This window comes from Chrysemys picta, chromosome 8, assembly GCF_011386835.1.
Source record: "Chrysemys picta bellii isolate R12L10 chromosome 8, ASM1138683v2, whole genome shotgun sequence".
NCBI classification, from domain to species: domain Eukaryota; kingdom Metazoa; phylum Chordata; order Testudines; family Emydidae; genus Chrysemys; species Chrysemys picta.
Genome location: NC_088798.1, coordinates 12457966 through 12481048, shown reverse-complemented (window position 1 = coordinate 12481048; position 23083 = coordinate 12457966). Strand labels below are relative to the sequence as shown.

At 46.7% G+C, this 23083-nt stretch overlaps 1 protein-coding gene across 1 annotated transcript in view; it reads left to right on the top strand.

Annotated features, from left to right (window-relative positions):
- CDCP2 (CUB domain containing protein 2) overlaps positions 1 to 10722 on the top strand; it is a 29395-nt gene extending 18673 nt beyond the window's left edge. The window contains exons 7-8 of the mRNA XM_042851437.2: positions 8384 to 8562; positions 10014 to 10722. Coding sequence (XP_042707371.1) covers positions 8384 to 8562; positions 10014 to 10331 — 497 coding nt within the window. The 3' untranslated portion in view covers positions 10332 to 10722. The remainder of the gene's footprint in view (positions 1 to 8383; positions 8563 to 10013) is intronic.
- Positions 10723 to 23083: the final 12361 nt, after the last annotated feature.

Below are 23083 nucleotides of genomic sequence, written 5' to 3'. Positions count from 1 at the left end.
ATATGGTAACCCTAACATAAGCTATTGCTTGAATTCTTAACACAATAGCATCTGGGCATCCTCCAGTAAACTCCCGCCCTTCATTCATAACTACCACCCTTCCACTGATTGGCGATTATTTAAAAGCCTGATTTAACAGGCAAGCCTTGGCTCCAGTCACCTATGAAAAGGAACAAGATCCACAGGTTAGGAGGAGAGAGGAGAGGAGAGAAAAGGCAAACATGCTTCTAGGCTGTATTAGGCTAGGCGCTTCCAATAAAGAGAGAAAAATGTTTAATGCCCCTGAACAAGGCACTGGGAAGACCTAATTTGGAACACTGCACAGTTCTGGTCACCCTGTTCTAGAGAGATGGATTCAAACTGGAACAGGTGCAGAGATTTGCTACTAGGATGATCAGGGGAAGGGAGGGAGGGCCTATCTTATGAGAGGAGCCTGGAAGAGCTTGGCTTGTTTAGTCTAGCAACAAGAAGGCTGAGAGGGAATATGATTCCTCTCTGAGTCTGAATACATTTGGCAGGCAAATATCAGGGAGAGTAAAGAGCTATTTAAGTTAAAGGACAATGTTGGCACAAGAACAAATGGATCTAAACTGGCCATGAACAAACTCAGGCTGGAAACTAGAAGGGGTGAGGTTCTGGAGCAGCCTCCCAGTAGGAGTTGTGGGGCAAACAATTAATTTTAAGAAAGAGCTGGACAAATTTAAGAGTGCAATTGTATGATGGGGTTGCTGGGATGGGGGTGGGAGGGCAGCTCTGGGGCTCACTTCTGGTCTATGTCTATGTTCCTAAAAGCTCATGCTTCAGCATTTCAGCTGGCCACCAGGAGGGGTCAGGAAGGGATTTTGTTCATGCCCCCTCCCCCATGTATTCTGGGAGGTTGTGTGGTGATGGTGGTGGTTTGTTTTTGTGTTTATATCTCCTTCCTCTGAAGCATCAAGGATGGCCACGGTGGGAGAAGGGACATTGGGTGGGATGGGTCGGGCCAGGGCTCTGAGGTGGCTCCGAGCATTCTCATTCTCAGGTGCTGGGCTGGCTGGTTCTTGCTCACGTGCTCAGGCTGTAGCTGATCGCCATACTCCATGTGTTTTGCCTTCCCTGTAACGTGTGGGTCACTTGCCAGGATTATTTGGGTATTTCTCACTCAGTCATTTCCCTGCCACTGCAGGGGCCTTGGACACTGGTGCACCTTGGTCCCCTCCTATTCTCTGCCTGTGGCAAATACTAGTCTAGTCTCCTGTGGGCTGTAATACTTTGGTCTCATTTTGGTTGTTGGGTTTAGTGTGCGGATGTTGGGCTGTTGGTGGCCAGTGATATATAAGAGAACAGACTAGAAGATCTGGTCGCTCCTTCTGGCCTTAGACTCTGAGACTTCCCTGAGGGGCAGATTATCCCACATCTACCTTCTGTAGGGTTTCTTGCACCTGCCTCAGAAGCATCTGGTGCTGGACGCTGTTGCAAACAGGCTACTGGACTAGATGAGCCATGAGTCTGATCCAAACTGGCAATCCTGATGTCCCACAGAATACGTTCTTGCCTGTCCTGGAAAGCTCATGCCTCAAGCTGCCAGCAAGGGAAGTTTTCTGGCCTGTGTAATGCGGGAGGCCAGATGAGATGATCATATGGCCTTAAAATCTGTGAACCTGAAGTGTCCTAGTGGGGACCTATTTAAACTCTCTCTCCTGTTCTTTGATTATTATTTATATCCCCCATGTCTCCCACATCTGGAGACTAATCTCCTGCCCTCAAGACAGGATGGAGGTTTGGCTGGAATTGGCGGTGCCCCTTACTCCTTACCTTCAATGGCTGAAATTAAGCCCACTTTTGGGGGGAGGGGATCCATATCAGACTGGCAGGAGGCCTCTTCAAACCTCAGCAAGAGACTCACTCTCACAAGGAATATTCCCTTGGAAATAAAAGTGTTTTGTGGACTCAGTTTTCAGTGAGACCTTCCTGGGCGTTTTATCTGCAAAGCCACATAAGTATCCTGGGGTTTGTGAGATCCCAGCCAGGGCTGTGTCTTTGGAAAAGACCCAAACCAGACTCTGTCGTCCTGGAGGTTCCAGGATATGGAGATAGTTGGCGGGAGGAGCTGCCCAGATGCTGCCTTGCAGTGTAATGCTCTTCATATAGTTGTCAACCTTTGTGCCTCCTCAAAAGCGGGTGAATTGATGGCATTCATTGTATTTCAAGATAATTGTGTTGGAGCTGACCTGTGTGTCAGGGATGATTCATGACCTATTTCTGCTCAAGATGATCCTCTCTGAGTATTCAGAAGGCTTTTAACTAAGGAGCTGCTTGTGTGTGTTTGCGGATGGGACTAGCATCGCCTCTACTGTGCTTTCTTTTTTCCTCCGCTTACAGTCACAATGCAGGGTAACCTCTTGGGTTGAGAAGGGGGGATTATAGCTGTGCCCGGTAGTGTTGCTGTAGTTTAAGGTGGAATCAGTGTTGTGATTACAAGCCTCATGTACTTGAGGTTTTATAACTCAGCCACCAAAGTTCAAACTCGATGTATGAGATTCTGAAACCAAACATCTGGCCAAACACTGTAATGTCTTATGCACATAGAGACCCAATCACCTCAAATTACACCGGTGGTGTGCTCTGGGTGCAGGATTCTTCTGGGTTCTGCAGTATAAAAGACACTAGCTAGTTGGCTTCAGCCACCATGACTCCAGAAAGTCTTCAGTTTCACCTAATTTTATGTTTGGCAAGGGATTCATCTGCTTCATGCCAGTGACATTTTCAGAAAACTCAGTGGAGCAGAGGGGAAGGCGGAAGGTCTGGTGATGAAAGGATAGAAGTGGGGAGTTGGAAGGAGGTAGTTCTAGTCTTTGCTCTTCCTGTGTGAGCTGAGGTAACTCACTTAACTATCCAGTGCCTCAGTTTCCCTATCTGTAAAACAGTGATAATGTCTCCCTTCCCTACAGGTGTGTTATGATGCTTAATTCATTAATATTTGTGAAGTGGTTTGAAATCATTGGATGTACTAGAGAAGTGCAAAGTGTTCTATATTAATTTTTGAATAGCGTCTGCTCCTGGCATAAGGAGTCTGTAACTTACCAATAGATTTTTAATTTGGGCATATTTTCCATTAGACGCTAGTGATAGTTATATGAAAAGGCCAAGTTAGGCCCAATGCATCTAAGTACATATGGCCAGCAACATGCCATTTTAGCAGCCCATAAACACATAATTTTATCATTTCAAATAGATCACACCAAGTCTGTTTAATAAGCACTTTTTAAAAATGAGTGTGTTAACCCTCCCCATGCTGCTGGGAGGGAGGTTCGTAAGAATTCTCTATTTTGGAAATGGGGAAATGGAGGCAGAGAAGCTAAGCGACTTGCCCAAGACTGCTGCAAGGACCAGTGTCACTGTGGAGTTCCCACAGGGGCTGCTGACTCTCAGCTCTATGCTCAGTTCACTAGGTTGTGCTGCCTCTCATACGAGCTTGAGAAAGTGCACTAAATACCACAGCCAAAGGATCCCTTTTAAGTCACACTAAAGTTGTCATTCTGACCGGCAAACCTAGGCCATTCAAAGTGCAGGTGGTACTCCAGGGCATAGTATGGGCTCTGCCCACGTGTATAATTCCCATTGGTGTCAATCATGGATGCCTTATTTAGCTATGTCTACACTACGGACCTTACAGTAGCACAGCTGTGCCGCTGTAATTTCTCCCGAGTAGCTGCTCTGTGCCAATGGGAGAGAGCTCTCCTGCCGGTATAATCAAACCACCCGCAACAAGCAGCAGTAGCTATGTCAGCGGGAGAGTGTCTCCCGCCAGCACAGCGCTTTCCACACCGACGCTTTTGTTGGTGAAACTTTTGTCAGTCAGGGTGTGTTGTTGTGTTTTTTTTTCATACCCTGACCAACAAAGGTTTTACCGACAAAAGTGCTAGTGCTAGTGCAAACGTAGCCTCAGTTTCACTGAGCCGAGATATTGCCAAGGTCCTTCTGCCTTCAGATCCATCCTGGGTCACTCTGATTTTTGTCATAATTCACATGATGAGTGAGGTGCTGCACTTAGCCTCCTGGGCCCAGATCCACATCAGTATTTAGGCTCTTAACGTCCAGTGATTTCAGTGGAAGGTCGGAGTCTAACTGCCTTTGTCAATCTGGTTCCTAATGTCTGTTCTGAATCTGAGGCCTAGTCTACGCTCCAGAGCTAGGTTGACGCAAGTAGTTTATGTCGATCTAACTGTAGAAGCAACTACACTAAAATTTCACTCCTGCCGACGTAACTGCCCGCTACACTGAAGGCTTATACACTTATGTCGGTATAACTTACATCGCTCAGAAGGCTTGCCCATTTTGGTTAGATGTATTCCTGGAGATTTAATCACATGACATAAACTTTAAAGATTAATCTTTAATTCCTGGAGACTCCAGGCCAATCCTGGAGGGTTGGCAACACTAGATGTGAATAAGCCATCCCCCTGAGTGATGTAAGTGACACCAACCTAAGCGCTGGTGTGGACAGCGCAGTGTTGGCAGGAGAGCTTCTCCCGCCGACATAGCTACTGCTTCTCACGGAGGTGGTTTTATGATGCCAACGGGAGAAGAGCTCTCTCCCATCATCTTAGAACATCTTCACCAGACGTGTTACAGCGTCACAGCTGCAGCACTGTAGCGTTTCTAGCGTAGTCGAGCCCGCTTTTAACTCCACCTCCATGAAAGGCGTCAAGTCAATGTTGACGTAGTTAGGTTGGTGCAGTGCCAGTGCACGCACTGCGTTGCTTACGTCGACTGTATCAGGCTGTCAGGAGCCGTCCCGCAGTGCCCCGCACTGACCATACAATTGACACAAGCGCTTCCGGGGAGGACGCGCACCGCCAACAGGAGGAACGAAGTGTAGCCGCGCACAAGCAACGTCATTATTGGAAAGGCTGTCTGCCGACGTAAATTAGATCGCCTAATTGTGTAGTGTAGCCATGCCGTGATTCTGCCTCCCGCCTCAGAATCACTGTGGTTTATTGTTTGATTTCCAGTAGCATCCAGAAGCTCTCATGGAGAGCAGGGCCGCATTGTGCTAAGCACAGTATATACACATAGTGAGTGACAGAGTGTAAGCTTTTCAGGGCAGGGACTAAGTAGACAAGACAGACAAAGGTGGAGGAGGGGCTGGAGGAAACCGGTGCAGAGGTCAAGTGTCACCCCCAAGGTGATACCGCAAGTCAGTGGCAGAGCAGGGAGCCAAGTCTCCTGAATCCCACTAGACCCATGTTGCATAAATCTACATGATGAATGTTAAATTTTGAAAGGAAAAAATAGAATGTAAAACCACTGTTTTCCTCAGCAAATTATCTCTGCATGTTACTTTCCTACACCTGCCAGTGATCTGTGTGCACATATCTGCTTGCAGTTAACAGTCTGTGTGGTACAAATCTTCCATAAACAGCCGCTGCAAAGGAGGATGACCATCTTCATGATGGAACCTGGGATTGCTTCCCAGTGCACAGAATGAGCCTCTTGCGTGAAGTTTCTCTTGGACTGACTCTTTCTTTGGAGTAGAGATTCAAATGGTAAAGTGTTCTGCTTTGGCTCCAGTGAGGAAGGGTGGTCTGGTGGGTAAGGTACTGGACTGGGCTGTTAGCACACTGGGTTCGATTCTTGTGTGTCCCATGTGATCTAACATCCCTTGTTTATTTAGATGACAAGGGGCAGGAACTGTCTTTTACTGTGTGTATGGGACCCAGTCTAATTTGGGATCTCTTGACACTAATGGACAATGCATAACAAACACCCTAGAGGCTTGAAACTGCTCTCATTAGCCTGGTCTGCACTAGCAGGGCTAGATCCCATGGTGGCAAGTACACTAATACTGCCACCAATGGTGCTCCCTCAGTGGCAGTGGAACAGTAGGAGAATGTAAGGAAAAGGCCCCAGTGGAAGTCCAGATGCCATCGTGTGCTCAGTGCGGTAATGGGTGAAGTATATAAAATGACATACAGAGACAGGGCTGTATCAGGCTCTTGTAATTAGCGTAAATATTTTTCTGTCTAGCTGGGCCCATGAAAGGATGTGAGTTGGGCTGTCCATGTGATTTATGGTCATTTTAAAGGAAGCCTTCAACTCGAGAGCAAGGATCCATTTTCTCCTCCCCTTGATTTAATGCACTCTAGTTATTTAGTAAATCTTCTAATGGTTCTATAATGTACTAAGTGTAGTAAAGTGACACAATTTTTTCCCTATTGATTTTATTGCATCTTATCAGTTTCATAAGAGTCTGATTCTAACGGAGTTAGTTAGAATAATTCAATAATTCATATTGTTAGTGTTTGGGCCAAGCCTCTGGGAGGTGCCTTTAAATATTATGGGGTTTTTTGTTCTTATTTCCTTTTCCACGTGGTTTATATGTTTGTCTTCTCCATGTAGAAAGGCCAGCTGCTATATAGGCAGACACAGATGCAACACTTTCCGTAGAACTATGGATTAGGGGGCCTGATCTCCATTGCCCTGCTCCTCAGGTAGGCAGTTACACTAGTGCAAAGTAAAGTGTACCGGGGTCAGGGACTGCACAAGGTGCATGGCCATGAAGAACCAGCCCCATAGCATTTTACATCATCAGAGTTCACTGTAGCGCCTGATTTGTCTTCTCAACACACCTGCAAGGTAGGTATTGTTACCCCATTTTCTAGAGCGGGGGACACGGAGGAGTAGAGCCCGGGGACACTGATGTACTCAAGGCCATTCCAATATTAGAATGCAGAAGATCCTAGCTCCCAGTCCTGTGCTTCATGCTGGTCAGCCACGTGGTGCTTCATACCCGTGCCTGACTCACTGAGTGATTCCATTCCTGAAAAGCTGCTGACTTGCTGGTGCTGGGTGTAACATTTCCCACAGCTGCAAGATAGACCAGCAGGGTCTATAACAGAAACCGTAAAACTCCCATGTTTTGAGAACTCCATGTACTACATGCATAGACTGTCTACACTATAGCAGTTATGGCCCTGCAGCTGCGCCTCGGTAGTGTAGACACTTCCTACACTGATGAAGGGGGTTTTCCATCAATGCATTTAATCCAGCTCTCCAAGAGGTGGTAGCTACGTGGATGGAATAATTCTTCTGGCGACCTACCTGTGTCTACAGCAGGGGTTTAGGTTGATCTAACTATGTCACACAGGGCATGAAATTTTGAATGATGTAGCGAGGTGGCCCTATGTTTTAGGTGTAGACTATGCCTGAGGTGGGTCCGCGCTGAGTATTCCACAGAGAGCTGGGAGGAAGGCAGACCGGTCAAACTGTTACATAGACATGCCTGAGGAGAGGGTTCCCTCACCAGTGCAGAAAACAGTGCTCAGCTGGTGACAGGAAGACATTCCTACGCTGCACTAGGCAGGGGGTACATATGGTTAGAGGGCACATTAGACACTACCATGGCCCTGCCTTGGGGTGGCACTGAGCTGCATTCCCCCATGGGGAGCACAGGAAGGCAGAATGCTGTGCACGTGCTCTCAGATCCCTTTGTGGGATGCAGCCTTTACCTGACCAGTTTGACTGGCATCCTTCCCACCCCACTGCTCCCCAAGAAAGGGGGCTGGCAGAACCAGGCCCAGAGTATTAACCATGTGGTGTGCGGACACAATTCATGTGTAAAGCCAAGCGTGCCAATAATGGGTTACAAACCGGTCTGAAATGTGTGGCATTGGCAGGATCTTGGATAACTAGATCCCAGGATAAAAACAACAAGGAGTCCGGTGGGACCTTAAAGACTAACAGATTTATTTGGGCATAAGCTTTCGTGGGTAAAAAACCACTTCTTCAGATCCTAGGATGGTCAAGCTTTTCTAGATTGTCAGAAGTGCTCTGAATCGCATCCCAAAACAAAGGGAGCCAATACACACCCTGTTGTGTTCCCAATGGATGCTGATGCAGAATTTTGCTAGCCCCAAGTGTTCAAAAATCGTGAGTCAGGCCCCCAGAAATCCTGAGATTGGGTTTAAAATTCATGAGACTTTTAAAAATGATAAATGTAGGGTTCTTTTTCTTTGCCTTCTCCTTTCTGAGCCTCTAGGTTACACTCAGATCATGCACTTTTAAAGATCTTCTCCACTACTGTGAGGACTAGAAACTTTACAGTTTTTTTTTTAATGGAAGCTGAAATTCTCACATACTCACCTGACTCCAGCAGCTGGGGCTTTAAGAAAAACACTAGATATCAGAAGACTCACAATAAAACCATAAGCATTGTCAACATTGGTCACTTGCTTGTGGATGCCACTAGTAGTCTTCTTTGTATGACATGGTGACAATAGCGACAGTGCCACTCTCAGCTATGGGAACTGCCTTGTACTGTACACTGAACAGTACTGATGAAAATCCCCACTCGGTGCAGACTTGTGAGTTTTAGACGAGCTTCTTTCTTCCCCCCCAACAGTTGTTCCCGTGAACGTCAGCTGCACGCGAACAGATTTCCAGATCCAGATTCCTGTGCAGTCTCTTGCCCAGCTGGAGAGAAATAAGATTTATTTAGGGACCCCATCCTGTCCTGCCCAAGTGGTTGGCCTGAACTTTAAAATACACACCCGGTTCGACACCTGCGGTACTGAGTCCCAGGTAAGTGATCAGTATAATAAGGAGTGAATCCTATTTACCTAAAACAAATACAGTAGGATGATAAAAAAATCCGCGTCTAATGATGCACATGCACGCACGCATAGTGAGAGACAGTCCGCCTGCTGAAGAGCGTACAATCCAAATATACAAGACTAAGAGTACGTCTACACTGCAGGGGGTGAAAAATCCTGCGGCACCAAGTTTCAGAGCCAGGGTCAGCTGACTCAGGCTCACAGGGCCCAGGTTATGGGGCTAAAAATGGCAGTGTAGAATTTGGACTTGGGCTGGAGTCACTTGCAGGGTTTCAGAGCCCCAGCACCAACCTGAGCTTGAACATCTACATTGCAATTTTATAGCCCCACAGCCTGAGCCTGGGCTTGTTGCGGGTCTTTTATCACAGGGTAGATGTATCAAAAGGGTCTGCGAGAAAGGAACTATTAGCCCCATCTGTGTAATGGGGATAATGGATGAAGTGAGTGGCTCGAGGTCAGAATTTTGTACAGTTGATTTAGGCTATGTTCTGTTGGGTCACTGTAACCCACATGAACGCAGGCCTGAGGCAGAGGGCACTGCACCCAGCGTTTAGTTACTCAGATAAAAACTATCCACATGCTTTTGGCAGCCCTACCTAGCCTGAGCAAGCCCCACCATGCATCCAAAAAACTCCATGCACTGGACACACCTCTGGTCTCTCGACATTATGCCCATGCTAAACTAGCCCCAGTTCACTGAAGGGGAAACTGAGGCACAGAAAGGCCCACCTCTTTATAGATGGGTCACTGATTCTGGGTGCTTTACTTTGGATATCCAACATGCGGATCCATGGGTCTTATTCAGAGATGCTGAGGTCCTGTCACTCCGGTTGATTTCAGCTGGAGTTTGGGATTCTCAGGACCTAGGTGCTGGTCAGCCAAAAAACTGAGGAACCCAAAAATCAGTGGCCATTTTTGGAAAAACTTGGCCCAAGTCACTTGCCTAGGCCCACACAGCAAGTCAGTGCCACAGCCAGGAACAGAACCTACAAGTCCCAAGTCCCAAACCTTTACAGTGGGTGTTGGCCTGACATGGTTGAGTTGCTGAGCGCTTGCAGCTCTCATTAACGCCCCTGTGAAAATAAGGCTCCCTATTTCTAGGGAATTTGATCAACCTGGTTTCTGCCCCATGGCCTGTCTTATTCATAGATTCATAGACTCTAGGACTGAAAGGGACCTCGAGAGGTCATCGAGTCCAGTCCCCTGCCCTCAATGTGCGTTCTCAATGCGTATTCTCAGCGCATGCTTTCAAGCTGCTGGCAATGAAATGCCATGAATACCCTGTAACTCTCCTTTCCCGTGAAGAGCCTAACTCCGGCTACGCCCTGAAACTTGTTACTCTGGGGGTTTCGTTTTTATTAATTCGTAAGGCTGACCAGTAAAAACAAACACTTGCCCTTTAAAAACTTTGTCTTGTAGAAAAGAAACCACACGTCTGTGATTGTCAGTATCCTGTATATCGACTTCTCGGCTGGGAACCAGGAGGATATTCATGAATATGAAGTGCAGTGCGAGCCTAAGAGGAAAGAAGCCTCAGTAAACCTTCTCTCGAGCTCTGACCCCTACCGGCTGACCCAGTACGCGGAGAACCTGGTAGAGTCCCACGGGCAGGATGCAGAAGCAGTGGAGGCCTATGAGAGCAAGAGCCAGGACACCAGTGACATTGTCTTCATTAGCATCTGTATTCTTGCCGGTATCCTCATGGTGATTGCTGTGGTTGGACTAGTGCTGCTATAGGACGCTGCCTTCGGCCCAGTTTCTCCTTGCCTGCCCTCCGTTCCCGTCACAGACACACATGCACAGCCAGTGGCCTTTCATCCTCGATCCTGGGCTTAGAGTTTCAATGCAGCTGCTCAAATGGAAGCTCAGCTTCCATGTCCTGAAACAGAGGTTGGGTTCAACCTCCATCTCCTTTCTGTTCTCTGGAGACATCGGTGCAATAGGCAAACCGCTCCTCAGCTATATATTTTTTTCTTTTAATCTGTCCATTGGGTTTAGGAATCTGATTCTTGGGTTTCGTGACTCTTCCGACAACTGTTTCCAGGGGTGGGGCTACAGTAAGGGGTGTAATATTGTTTGCCTCTGGCTAGAAATATCACTATAAATAAATGTTGGCTGAATTTTAAAATACAATACACTGGGTAAATATAAAGCCCATACCTATCGGTCTATACACACACACACACACATAGCCAAGGTGGGGGAGGTAATATTTTTTACTGGACCAACTTCTGTTGGGGTGAGAGACAAACTTTCGAGCCACACAGAGCTCTTCTTCAGGTCTACGCTGCATACACTCCCCCACCCCCATTGTAACAGCCATAGGATAAATTGCATTTATCATACCTCTGTGACCAATTCAGCTGCTCTCCCTCCCATCCATGTCTCCCAGAACTTATTCTAACATTCCAGCCCTTTGAGGAGCTTCACCCACCTGACAAACAAGAAAGAGAGAGAGAGAGCTTTTCTTCTTTCCCCCAAATGTGGAATTTTCCTCAGCAAGCCCTAGGCTGAGCAGACTTCAGCACTATACTGGTGACCGGTTCAATAGCTCTAAAAAGTAGAGCGAGGTACTGTTACAGGAAAGGCCTTTTCTCCTGACGCTCATGCTGCAAGCCCTCCAAGCTCCCCTGTGATCTGTCCTCCGATATTTTCCTTCCCCCACTCCCATCTCGAATGCAGCTTCCCTTTGACTGTTAGCACCTTGTATGACCCAGCCACAGCTCCCTCCAGCCCCCACCAGGACAGTTCCTGGGTCTGCTGGGGGAGGAACCACTGCAGAGTGATGCAAGTGGCTCCCTCACACCAGTGTTCCCAACCGCTGCTGATCCCTGTGCTTGCTGTTGCGAGGGGGCCAGGCTGGTCGAATCGTCATTTCCTTGCGGCATATACCTGAGCTAGCTTGTTGTGTTGTCTTTAGATCACTGCGGACAAGACCTTTCGGGGTGAGGAGCCCGGCCAGAAACAGAATCGCTGCAGTTTTGTCTTGCTGCTCAGATCCCATGTCTGAGCCATGTCAAGCTCCCTCTAGCATCTCAGCGCCGTATATAAGGGAAGCCGTTTATTTTGAAAAGCTGGAGCGTGTAAACAAAAAAAATTGTACTGCACTGCAGCGAGACCTTAAACTACCCTATGTCCAAACACGGTCATTCAAAGGACAAGCAGCTCAACCTGAGGGTGGATAGCATGTAAGTGGGTAATCCGGGAGTCCTTTTTAGCAGCATTATCCTGGAACATGGGTCCATTCTGATGAGGATGCTAACTTGATAATATTTTATAATAGCATCACATCATGTGGCTAAATCCTCCTGCTGCTGGTTTTATCTGCAGTATTATTAACAGCTGTCAACAGGATTGTGACTCAGGCCTGGTCTACACTTACAAATTAGATTGACTTCGTTATGTCGCTCACGACTGTGAAAAATGTTGAGCCCTGAGTGCTGTAGGTAGGTCGACGTAACCCCTGGTGTTGATGCAACTGGGTTGACAGAAGGATTCTTCCATCAGTTTTCAGTGGTTCACAGTCATGCTGGAAGGCAATAATGAGTGGGGTCCCGCAGGGACCAGATCTGGATCCGGTTCTGTTCAATATCTTCATCAATCATTTAGATAATGGCATAGAGTACACTTATAAAGTTTGCGGACGATACCAAGCTGGGAGGGGTTGCAAGTGCTTTGAAGGATAGGATTAAAATTCAAAATGATCTGGACAGACAGGAGAAATGGTCTGAAGTAAATAGGATGAAATTCAATAAGGAAAAATGCAAAGTACTTCATTTAGGAAGGAACAATCAGTCGCACACATACAAAATGGGAAATGACTGCCTAAGAAGGAGCACTGCGGAAAGGGATCTGGGAGTCATAGTGGACCACAAGCTTAATGTGAGCCAACAGTGTAACGCTGTTGCAAAAAAAGCAAACATCATTCTGGGATGTATTAGCAGGTGTGGTGTAAGCAAGACACGAGAAGTAATTCTTCTGCTCTATTCCGTGCTGATTAGGCCTCAACTGGAGTATTGTGTCCAGTTCTGGGTGCCACATTTCAGGAAAGATGTGGACAAATTGGAAAGAGTCCAGAGAAGAGCAACAAAAATGATTAAAGGTCTAAAAATACCATGACCTTTGAGGGAAGATTGAAAAAATTGGGTTTGTTTAGTCTGGAAAAGAGAAGACTGAGAGAGGACATGATAGCAGTTTTCAAGCAAATAAAAGGTTGGGAGGGAGGAGGGAGAAGAATTGTTCTTTTTAACCTCTGAGGATAGGACAAGAAGCAATGGGCTTAAATTGCAGCAAAGGAGGTTTAGATTGGACATTAGGAAAAACTTCCTAACTGTCAGGGTGGTTAAGCACTGGAATAAATTGCCTAGGGAGGTTGTGGAATCTCCATCATTGGAGATTTTTAAGAACAGGTTAGACAAACACCTCTCAGAGATGGTCTAGATAATACTTAGTCCTGCCTTGAGTGCAGGGGACTGGACTAGATGACCTCTCGAGGTCCCTTCCGGACCCAGTATATGATTCTATGATTCTATCAACCTAGCTACGGCCTCTTGGAGATGTGGACTACCTACCTCGATGGAAAAACCCCTTCTGTCTACAGCAGCAGCACAGCTGTAATGTAGACATACCCTCAGACAGTCTTCTTTGGCTATCCCTCAGTGTGAGGATGATGTCAACCAAAGGGGTTCATTGGTGAGTTTTTAAGTGGCTGAGGAGCCCAATTCTTGCCTTGCAGATTTTCCCACAGAAGTGGCAGGTGTCATCTTGGAGGAGACATAGTTTTGGCTGGAGTGTTGTGCCCTGTCTTTCCTCCTTTGTCTCTTCTCTGTCTCATGAGCACATCCGTTCTCCTCAAAGTGAGCTGTGGCTTGGCGTATGGTGTGGCGCCACTGTGTTCTGTTCCGTGCCGAGTCCTCCCAGGTTGTTGGGTTGATGCCTCCCTTTTTGAGGTGTACTTTCAATATGTCTTTGAAACGCTTCTGCTGCCCTCCATGAGCCCTTCTTCCCTGACTTAACTGAGAGAAGAGTAGTTGCTTCAGGAGGTGAGAGTCAGGCATATGTACACAGTGGCCAGCCCAGCGGAGTTGGTGTTTCATGACCTGCGCTTCTATACTGCTGATATTGGCTGCATAGAGAACATTGATGTCAGTGTGTCTGTTTTCCCAGCTGATCCTTAAATTTAATGGAGATATCCTATCTCCTAGAACTGGAAGGGACCTTGGAAGGTCATCAAGTCCAGCCCCCTGCCTTCACTAGCAGGACCAAGTACTGATTTTTGCCCCAGATCCCCAAGTGGCCCCCTCAAGGATTGAACTCACAACCCTGGGTTTAGCAGGCCAATCCGCCCCAAAGAGAATCCTCTTGAGGCAGCGCTGCTGGAACCACTCCAGCAGCTTGAGATGTCATCTGTAGGTTACCCAGGTCTCACACCCATAGAGAAGGGTGAGGATGACAACTGCCTTGTAAACCAGGATCTTGGTACCTGTTTGCAGATCCCTATAATTGAAGACTCATTTGAATAGTCTTCCAAAAGATGTGCTGGCACAGCGGATCCTGTATTCAATTTCTGTGTCAAATGCTGGCTGTTTGGGAGAGGTGGCTGCCAAAGTACGGAAAATGGTCCATATTTTCCAGGGCTTCTCTGCTGATGGTGATTTGTGGAGTACGAAGAGTAGTTTGTGCAGGTGAGGGCTGGTAGAGTACCTTGGTTTTCCCGATGTTGAGAGAGAGAGACCTAGGCTGTGATAGGCATCTGCAAAAAGGTTTCGGGTACTTTGCAGGTCGGCCTCTGTGTATGCAAGAATGACACAGTCATCTTCATACTACCAATTCTCGTGATCTTAGATTTTGTTTGGAGACGTCGAAGATTGAGCAATTGGCCATCCATATGATGCTCAATCCTGATTCCGTTAGGAAGGCAGTCGCAAATGAGAATCAGGATCATGGCAAGGTAAATGGAGAAGAATGTTGGAGCAATGACACAGCCCTGCTTGACACCAGTGCGAATGATGAGTGGTTCGATCTCTGAGCCGTTGCACAGAATAGTGTCAGTCATCCCATCGTGGAGTAGTCTGATGATGGAAATGAATTTCTGTGGACAGCCAAACCTACACAGCACCTTCCACAGGGCATCACGATTGGTAGAGTCAAAGGCCTTGGTTAGGTCAATGAATGCCATGAGCAGTTCCTGGTGTTGCTCTCTGATGGACCACAACTTTGTTGTGGTGGAGAGGCTTGCATGGGCTAAAGATCCTCAGAGCTATATTGTCTGGAGCTTTTATACTCCAGGTAGGGTCCCCCTTGACGAGCAGGTTTGAAGCGAGGCCCTTGACTAACCGTGGTCCAAACTTCAAAAGACCCCAACAGTGGATCGGGTGCACATAGAGGAACTTCTAGTACTCTGCATCTGTGAAGGCAGATGAGGGTTGCAGCAGGATGGAGGCCTCGGTTGTCTTGGAGCTCCTTGCCACTGGGTCAGGGTTTTCCTCCTGTCAAGTTTCATGTGGTTACTGCGTGTGCACTGGTTTCCCGCTAAAAGATTTCACATGCAGGCCTCTGCCAAAGGGTTCACATCTGCACAAAGTCCTGCGACAATGAATGAGTGGCAGGGAAGACAGGAGCAGTGATCTCTGGGAGTCTTCAGACAGTCACACATGTATAAAATCAAATGCTTTACTGGCAGATTTCTTATTTCTTACATAGGGCATCAACTTGCAGCCGTAATAGCTAGGATTGGGATCTAAGAAACTAAGCAGCATTAAGACTGGTAAATTCTTGGATGTCAGACCATCAAAGGAAATCCATGGAGATTGTAGGAAGTGACATTGGTGAATCAATAGGTGGCATTCTTCCTTCTACATTGGAACTACACCAGTGGCCTGGGCTGGGGTTAGGACACACTTCTCCTGGAAGTAGGCATCTTTTAGACATTAAAGTCCCCTGATCAGATTAGATGATTTGTCACTCTCTATTCTACAGTGTTATGTGATACTGATGAGACAGGATGGGTGAGGTAATATTTTTTTATTGGACCGACTTCTGTTGGTGAGAGAGGCACACTTTCGAGTTACATAGAGCTGCTCTTCAGGCCAGGGAATGGTACTCGCAGCATCACAGCAAAATACCAGGTGGAACAGATTGTTTAGCATAAGTGGTTAACTACTTTGAATGGTCTCTTACAATGTGTAAGTGGCCTGTTAACATGTGATGCTGATGTGTGGTGTTAGATATCTGCCATGTTCTTCCTCAAGAGTGGCTGCCTTGTAGTGGTCCATGAAGGGACGACTTTGTGAGTTTGCCTACAAAGTGTTTGGGAATCCTTTGTGATGAAAGGCTGTTTGTGTAAAATGTAGGGCCAAATTTGTCCTCAAAACAAATGGGTGCAACTCTACTGAAACCACTGTCACTACCGCAGGGATGAATTTGGCCCCATCCCGATGATAGTATCAATTTTTGAGTCAACATTTTGCTTAATCCCCTCCTGGTGGGTTTCCACTTAGACTAGGGTATCTATGAGCGAGAACATCCAAAGTAAAGACTATGGGCCATAATCACACCAGGGGTAACCCCACGAAGGTAGCCAGTTGAATGATTCCATACAATTTTACTCTGATAAAACACATTCAAACAACTAGAAGGTTATTATGTATACAAGATCTGTGCTGGCTAATCACAATGTTTGCCTCACAGTATTTAGAAATGCCAACTGCTGTTCCCGCAGTAATGAATGGGCCTAATTCCATGCTAATCCTTTTCTGCCTTGATTTAACCTACATTCTTCAACTGGCCAGAGCAAGAGACAGTGGCACTGAGTAGGAAGTTGGAATTCCAGGTCACCTGCAGCATAGTCTGTTGTTTTCTGCTCATGTGCCTGCACTGAACAATTATGCAAACATGAGGGAATGTTCTACATGGCCATGTGGATAATGGGTATGTCAGGTTTTCCCCTGGGGAATGCAGGACCCAAAAACTCCCTATATGTGAAAGGGACTGGTCGTCTCCAATCTGTAGCTGAGAAAAGTCAGAGCTATGTCATAAGGACAGTGATACTGGGTCAGACCAATGGTCCATCTAGCCCAGTATCCTGTCTTCCAACAGTGGTCAATGCCAGGTGCCTCAGAGGAAATGAACAGAACAGGCAATCATCGAGTCATCCATCCTGTTGTCCACTCCCAGCTTCTGGCAAACAGAGGCTAGGGACACCGAGAGCATGGGATTGCATCCCTGACCACATTGATGGACCTATCTTCCAGGAACTTATCTAGTTCTTTCTTGAACCCTGTTATACTTTTGGCCTTCACAACATCCCCTGGCAAAGAGTTCCACAGGTTGACTGTGCATTGTGTGAAGAAATACTTCCTTTTGTTTGTTTTAAACCTCTGCTGCCTATTCATTTCATTAGGAGACCCTTGGTTCTTGGGTTATGTGAAGGAGTAAATAACACTTTGTTATTAACGTTTTCCACACTGTTCATGATTTTATAGACCACTATCATATCCCCTCTTAGTCATCTCTTTTCCAATCTGAAAAGTGACAGTTTTTTTTTTTAATCTCTCCTCATATGGAAGCTGTTCCATACCCCCAATCATTTTTGTTACCCTTCTCCAGGGGTGAAAGTGAGCCAGTACGGGCCAGTATGGTCTACCGGTAGCACCCCGGTACCGGCCCATATGCAGCCCACATATGCAGGGCCGTACTGGCAGGGCCGCCGACAGGGGAGGCAAGAGGGGCAGGGACATTAAAGCGCTGCCGCGGTAGCACTTTAAGGACGGTCTTTTGCCATGGCAGCAACGTTAAAGGGCTGCTGCGGCAAAGGACCCTGCAGCGCTTTAACGTCCCTGCCCCTTTTACCCCTCCTCAGCCGCCGACGGGCAAAGGGAGCGGCTGGGCTTGGAAGGGCTGGCTGGGGGATGCTGACCACCGCCTACCCCTTCCACCTGAGGGCCCGCCCCTTCCGGGGGCTGGAGCCGGCCCCAGCGTCGTACCGTTAAGGGTCTGAAGTTACTTTCACCCCTGCCCTTCTCTATACTTTTCCAATTCTAATATATAATTTTTGAGATTGAGCAACCAGAACAGCATGCAGTATTCAAGATGTGGGCACACCATGGATTTATATAGTGGCATTATGATATTTTCTATTATCTATCCCTTTCCTAATGGTTCTTAACATTGTTTGCTTTTTTTTGACTGCCGCTGCACACTGAGTGGATCTTTTCAGAGAACTATCCACAATCTGATAGCTTTCTTTGATAGGATAACGAGTCTTGTGGATAAGGGAGAAGCTGTGGATGTGGTATACCTAGTAAGGCGCATGATATTCTTATCGATAAACTAGGCAAATACAATTTAGATGGGGCTACTATAAGGTGGGTGCATAACTGGCTGGATAACCATACTCAGAGAGTTGTTATTAATGGTTCCCAATCCTGCTGGAAAGGCATAAGGAGTGGGGTTCTGCAGGGGTCTGTTTTGGGACCGGCTCTGTTCAATATCTTCATTACCGACTTAGATATTGGCATAGAAAGTACGCTTATTAAATTTGCGGATGATACCAAACTGGGAGGGATTGCAACTGCTTTGGAGGGCAGGGTCATAATTCAAAATGATCTGGACAAACTGGAGAAATGGTCTGAGTTAAACAGGATGAAGTTTAACAAAGACAAATGCAAAGTGCTCCACTTAGGAAGAAAAAATCAGTTTCACACATACAGAATGGGAAGAGGCTGTGTAGGAAGGAGTACGGCAGAAAGGGATCTAGGGGTTATAGTGCTAAATATGAGTCAACAGTGTGATGCTGTTGCAAAAAAAGCAAACGTGATTCTGGGATGTATTAACAGGTGTGTTGTGAGCAAGACACAAGAAGTCATTCTTCCGCTCTACTCTGCGCTGGTTAGGCCTCAGCTGGAGTATTGTGTCCAGTTCTGGGCACCGCATTTCAAGAAAGATGTGGAGAAATTGGAGAGGGTCCAGAAAAGAGCAACAAGAATGATTAAAGGTCTTGAGAACATGACCTATGAAGGAAGGCTGAAAGAATTGGGTTTGTTTAGTTTGGAAAAGAGAAGACTGAGAGGAGACATGATAGCAGTTTTCAGGTATCTAAAAGGGTGTCATAAGGAGGAGGGAGAAAACTTGTTCACCTTAGCCTCTAAGGATAGAACAAGAAGCAATGGGCTTAAACTGCAACAAGGGAGGTCTAGGTTGGACATTAGGAAAAGTTCCTAACTGTCAGGGTGGTTAAACACTGGAATAAATTGCCTAGGGAGGTTGTGGAATCTCCATCTCTGGAGATATTTAAGAGTAGGTTAGATAAATGTCTATCAGGGATGGTCTAGACACTATTTGGTCCTGCCATGTGGGCAGGGGACTGGACTCGATGACCTCTCGAGGTCCCTTCCAGTCCTAGAATCTATGAATCTATGAATGACTCCAAGGTCTCTTTCTTGAGTAGTAACAGCTAACTTAGACCCCATCATTTTATATGTATAGTTGGGATTATGTTTTCCTCTGTGCATTACTTTGCATTTATCAACATTGAATTTTATCTGCCATTTAGATGCCCAGCCACCCTGTTTTGTGAGATCCCTTTGTAACTCTTTGCAGTCTTTGGACTTAACTATCTTGAGTAATTTTGTATCATCTGCAAACTTTGCCACCTCACTGTTTATCCCTTTTTCCAGATAATTTATGAATATGTTGAAGAGGACGCAGATTCCTGGGGGACACCATTATTTACCTCTCTCCATACTGAAAACTGACCATTTATTCCTACCTTTTGTTTTCTGTCTTTTAACCTCTTACTGATCCATGAGAGGACCTTCCCTCTTATCCCATCACTGCTTGTCATTCATCATACGTAGATCTCAGCCATTTATATAACAGTAATAAGTCATAACAATAATAATAAATGTTTACATAGCTGTGTGTGTTTGTGTGCGTGTGACTTAAATCTTATTGAATGTCAATGGGACTTGCGCTCCTAAAGCCCAAATCCTCAAAGGTATTTAGGTGCCTAACTCCCATTGAAATCAATGGGAGTTAGACACTGAAATACCTTGGAGGATCTGGGCTTTAGGACCCTGTGACTTTTGAAAATGGGCCTTAGTCATCTCAATGGCTTAAGCCTTGCAATGCTGAGCAGAACAACACCTGAAATATCTTTAAAAATCTGGCTCTTAAGTCATTGAGGCACTTCTGAACATTTCACCCTTATAGTCTTTCTGTGCCTCATTTGTAGAATGGGGATACTAGCCCTGCCCTACCTCACTGGAGTGTTATGAGGAGGACTATATTAAAGACTTTGAGCTACTCAGTTCTACAGTGATGGTGGCCATATAAATCCTATAGACAGAGGAGTGCTGTGAGGCTCAGTTCATGAGTGCTTGTAAAGTGCTTTGAGATGCTTGGGTCGCAATCTCTATAGAAAAAGAACAGGAGTACTTGTGGCACCTTAGAGACTAACAAATTTATTAGTCTCTAAGGTGCCACAAGTACTCCTGTTCTTTTTGCGGATACAGACTAACACGGCTGCTACTCTGAAATCTCTATAGAGAAATACAAAGGTTTATTATTACTTGCTATGTCTGTGACACCCTGCACCTCTGGCTTCATCAGTGTACTACTGCCGGGGGACCCTGCTTTATTTCTTTTGGTGGAACTATCATCTCCCAAATCGCCTTTGCCAAATGCAGGCGGTGAGTAGAAGGGCAATGTCTCACAACCTTTGGGGACCCAAGATAAATAGTTTCTTTATTCCACCTAAAGCGGGGGGGGGGGGGGAAGAGAGAGAAAGAGAGGGACAAGCCAGAGAATCCATTACAAGGAGCTGAAATGCTGCACAAAGAGTGCGGGGCTGATATATTGATATTTACAGTTCCACAGATAAAGGGCATTTGGGGAGGTAAAAAAGAAATGAATCTGCGCAGGCCACTCGTAACAAGGAGCCTTTTGTTATCAGGGTCTTGACTGATTCAGTGTTTGTTGGAGCACTGCGTTGGTAAATGCCAGATTTATGGGTGGAGTATTTGCCAACCATGTTAAGCTCCATTAAGGAAATGTTTTGTTAGTGTGTGTGTTTGTGTGTGTACATGCTCGGGAGACAGGGCCAAAACCCCCCACTGTCTGCAAATCTTTTATGCAAGTTAATTGCTACGTATGTCACTGTCAGCTCGAGACTAGTTATAAGATTTGACAATTGAGGCAACTTAAAGATATAATTAACCTTCTTAGCAGCCCGATCCTGCGAGGAGCTGAGCCCCCCTAGTTCCTATGGAGCTCAGTGAGTATGGAGGCTGCTGAGTACCTACCAGGAGGAACTCAGCACAGGGCAGAATCAAGTCCCTAGTCTGCAAATAGGTTTCTGGGGTATAAACTCTCCCTGAGCCAGGACTGACACCCTTGGACCTCTGACTGGAGCCAGTGGACCTGTGCTTTGCTGTAGGAAAAGATACTCTGTGTAGCTTTTAGTTTTGCTCTTGAAAAATGAACCTCTTTGATTTGATTCAGGTGCTCGTGTGTAGGACTCACATTGACTTCAGTGGAGTTCTGCGCACCTGTAGTGGAGAAAGATCACCTGTTGGATCTGCAAAGCAGGGGATAACAATGCCTGTCAGCCTCTTCCTCACTGCTCTGCCCTTTCCCCTGGCCGGGTAAGGAGAGAAGCTCTTAACCAGGAAGTGGCTGGATCTTTTTGCGAGTGGGAGTCTGGGAGGCTTCTCGCAGCACCCAGGGTGGAGTCACCTTGTTACCACCTGCCTCCAGTGCGAGGGAATCTTGCCTGTGCCTAGCTGGGTGCCAGCTCCCTCACATCACCCGCCTGTCAGCCATTCAAGCACTCTCTCCGGCGCTACACCAGCCCTGCCTTTGCCCTGCAGGTTGACAATAAATGTACCCCAGCCCCCAACTCCCTTCAAAGTGTCCCCTTGTGGTAGCCAGCTCCTGATCACTAGATACCCATAGAAATCCCAGGCCCTCTGTTCCCAAGGGAGCCGAGTACCTCAGTTTTACCTTAGATCATTGCTCCTGTCTCAGATGCAGCAGTGGATTGAATTACAGTAAAAGAAAAGGTAAGGTATTTAAGAAAAAATAGAGATTCACTAGAAACAAGTGTGAATGATGGCAACAAATGGTTTACATAAAAAACAAAATCATAAAACGTGAACTAGGCCTGCACTTATTAATAGTTACCTTTCCTAGCCTCTGTACCTTGGGAATCAGCCATCTTTCCCTTTCCTGCCAGCCCTAGTCAAATACCCTTTCCCTTAGCCATGTTCCTGAGTGCGTACTGGGAACCCCCGGGCTAGTGTCTACAAGGCCGGTTACCATCCAAACTGGAGTACACCAGGCACGCTACTGGCACTCTAGGGGTTCAGTGTACTGGTTAGCCACAATAATTACAGTCGATTCCTTCCCTTTCTGCCCCCAATGAAATAGTCCAAGAGCTCTGCAGTTCCAAAGTCCCAAATGGAAAGTGAAACTTCGCTATGTTCACACTGAGCCAGATTCTTCTGCCAGAAAAAAAGCCACAGGAGTGGGACAGGAAATCACTGCCAGGGTCACGCAGGGCATTTCCTGCCAAGCATCCTCTTAAGAGACAGGGTCCAAGGCCCTGCATCCTAAAGGACCCCCTAGATCTGTGTGGAGAGGAGCTGTCTGCAGGGGTAGTTCCTGGCTGGGGTCCCACATGGCTGTTCAGCAGTTGTTGCAGAGAGAATCCAAAGGGAATGAAGGGTGGGTCATTGTCTGCTTGGATATCCATGGGGCACGGTGCCATGGAGCAGCACTAGTTGCCTCCAGCCTGCCTGATCTAGTCGTTCTCCAACTTCCAGCCCCGAACATCAGTGGAACCTCTTCTGCATAAAGCAGCCCTGGGCTGGCAGGGAGGTGCCTTTCAGTGCAGACAGCGATCCAGTCATGGATGGATGTTCCCTCCCATAAGCGATCTGTCCTATAGTATTTATCCTCATTCTCTGAGCACCAGTGATGTAGTCAGTGCTTTCACCAGAGACTTCCTGGTTCTCTTCATTGTTACCCATCTTCTGAGGGTATATAGATCAGTGGAAGGAGGCCGTTACCCAGATCAGTGCTTTTATTTACCATCCAGACTAGGGAGGGCTACTCTGATCTACTATAGTCTTACTCTCCTCATGAGAAGTGCGAGGAATCCTTTGAATAATGAGAGTTCTTCCACGTAACTTGGCCTTCTACCTTGAAAGGTGCTAGACTTCAATGGGGCTCAGCCCAGGTAGAGTCTGGTATAATTCCAACCCTAATAATATGGACAGGGCCCTCCCTTATGAACCAGATTCTCTGCTGGTGTAGATCAGCATAGCTCCACTGAGTTTGAGGGAGCTGTGCTGATTTGCACCCGCTGAGGATGTGTCCCTTTGGAGCTATTATCCAGGTGAACCATAGCCCGTCTGATTAATGTAATTTGAAAGCACAGGAACATTTCAGGGCAAAGGCAGCCATGCAGCGTATCCCCTCTCTGTCAA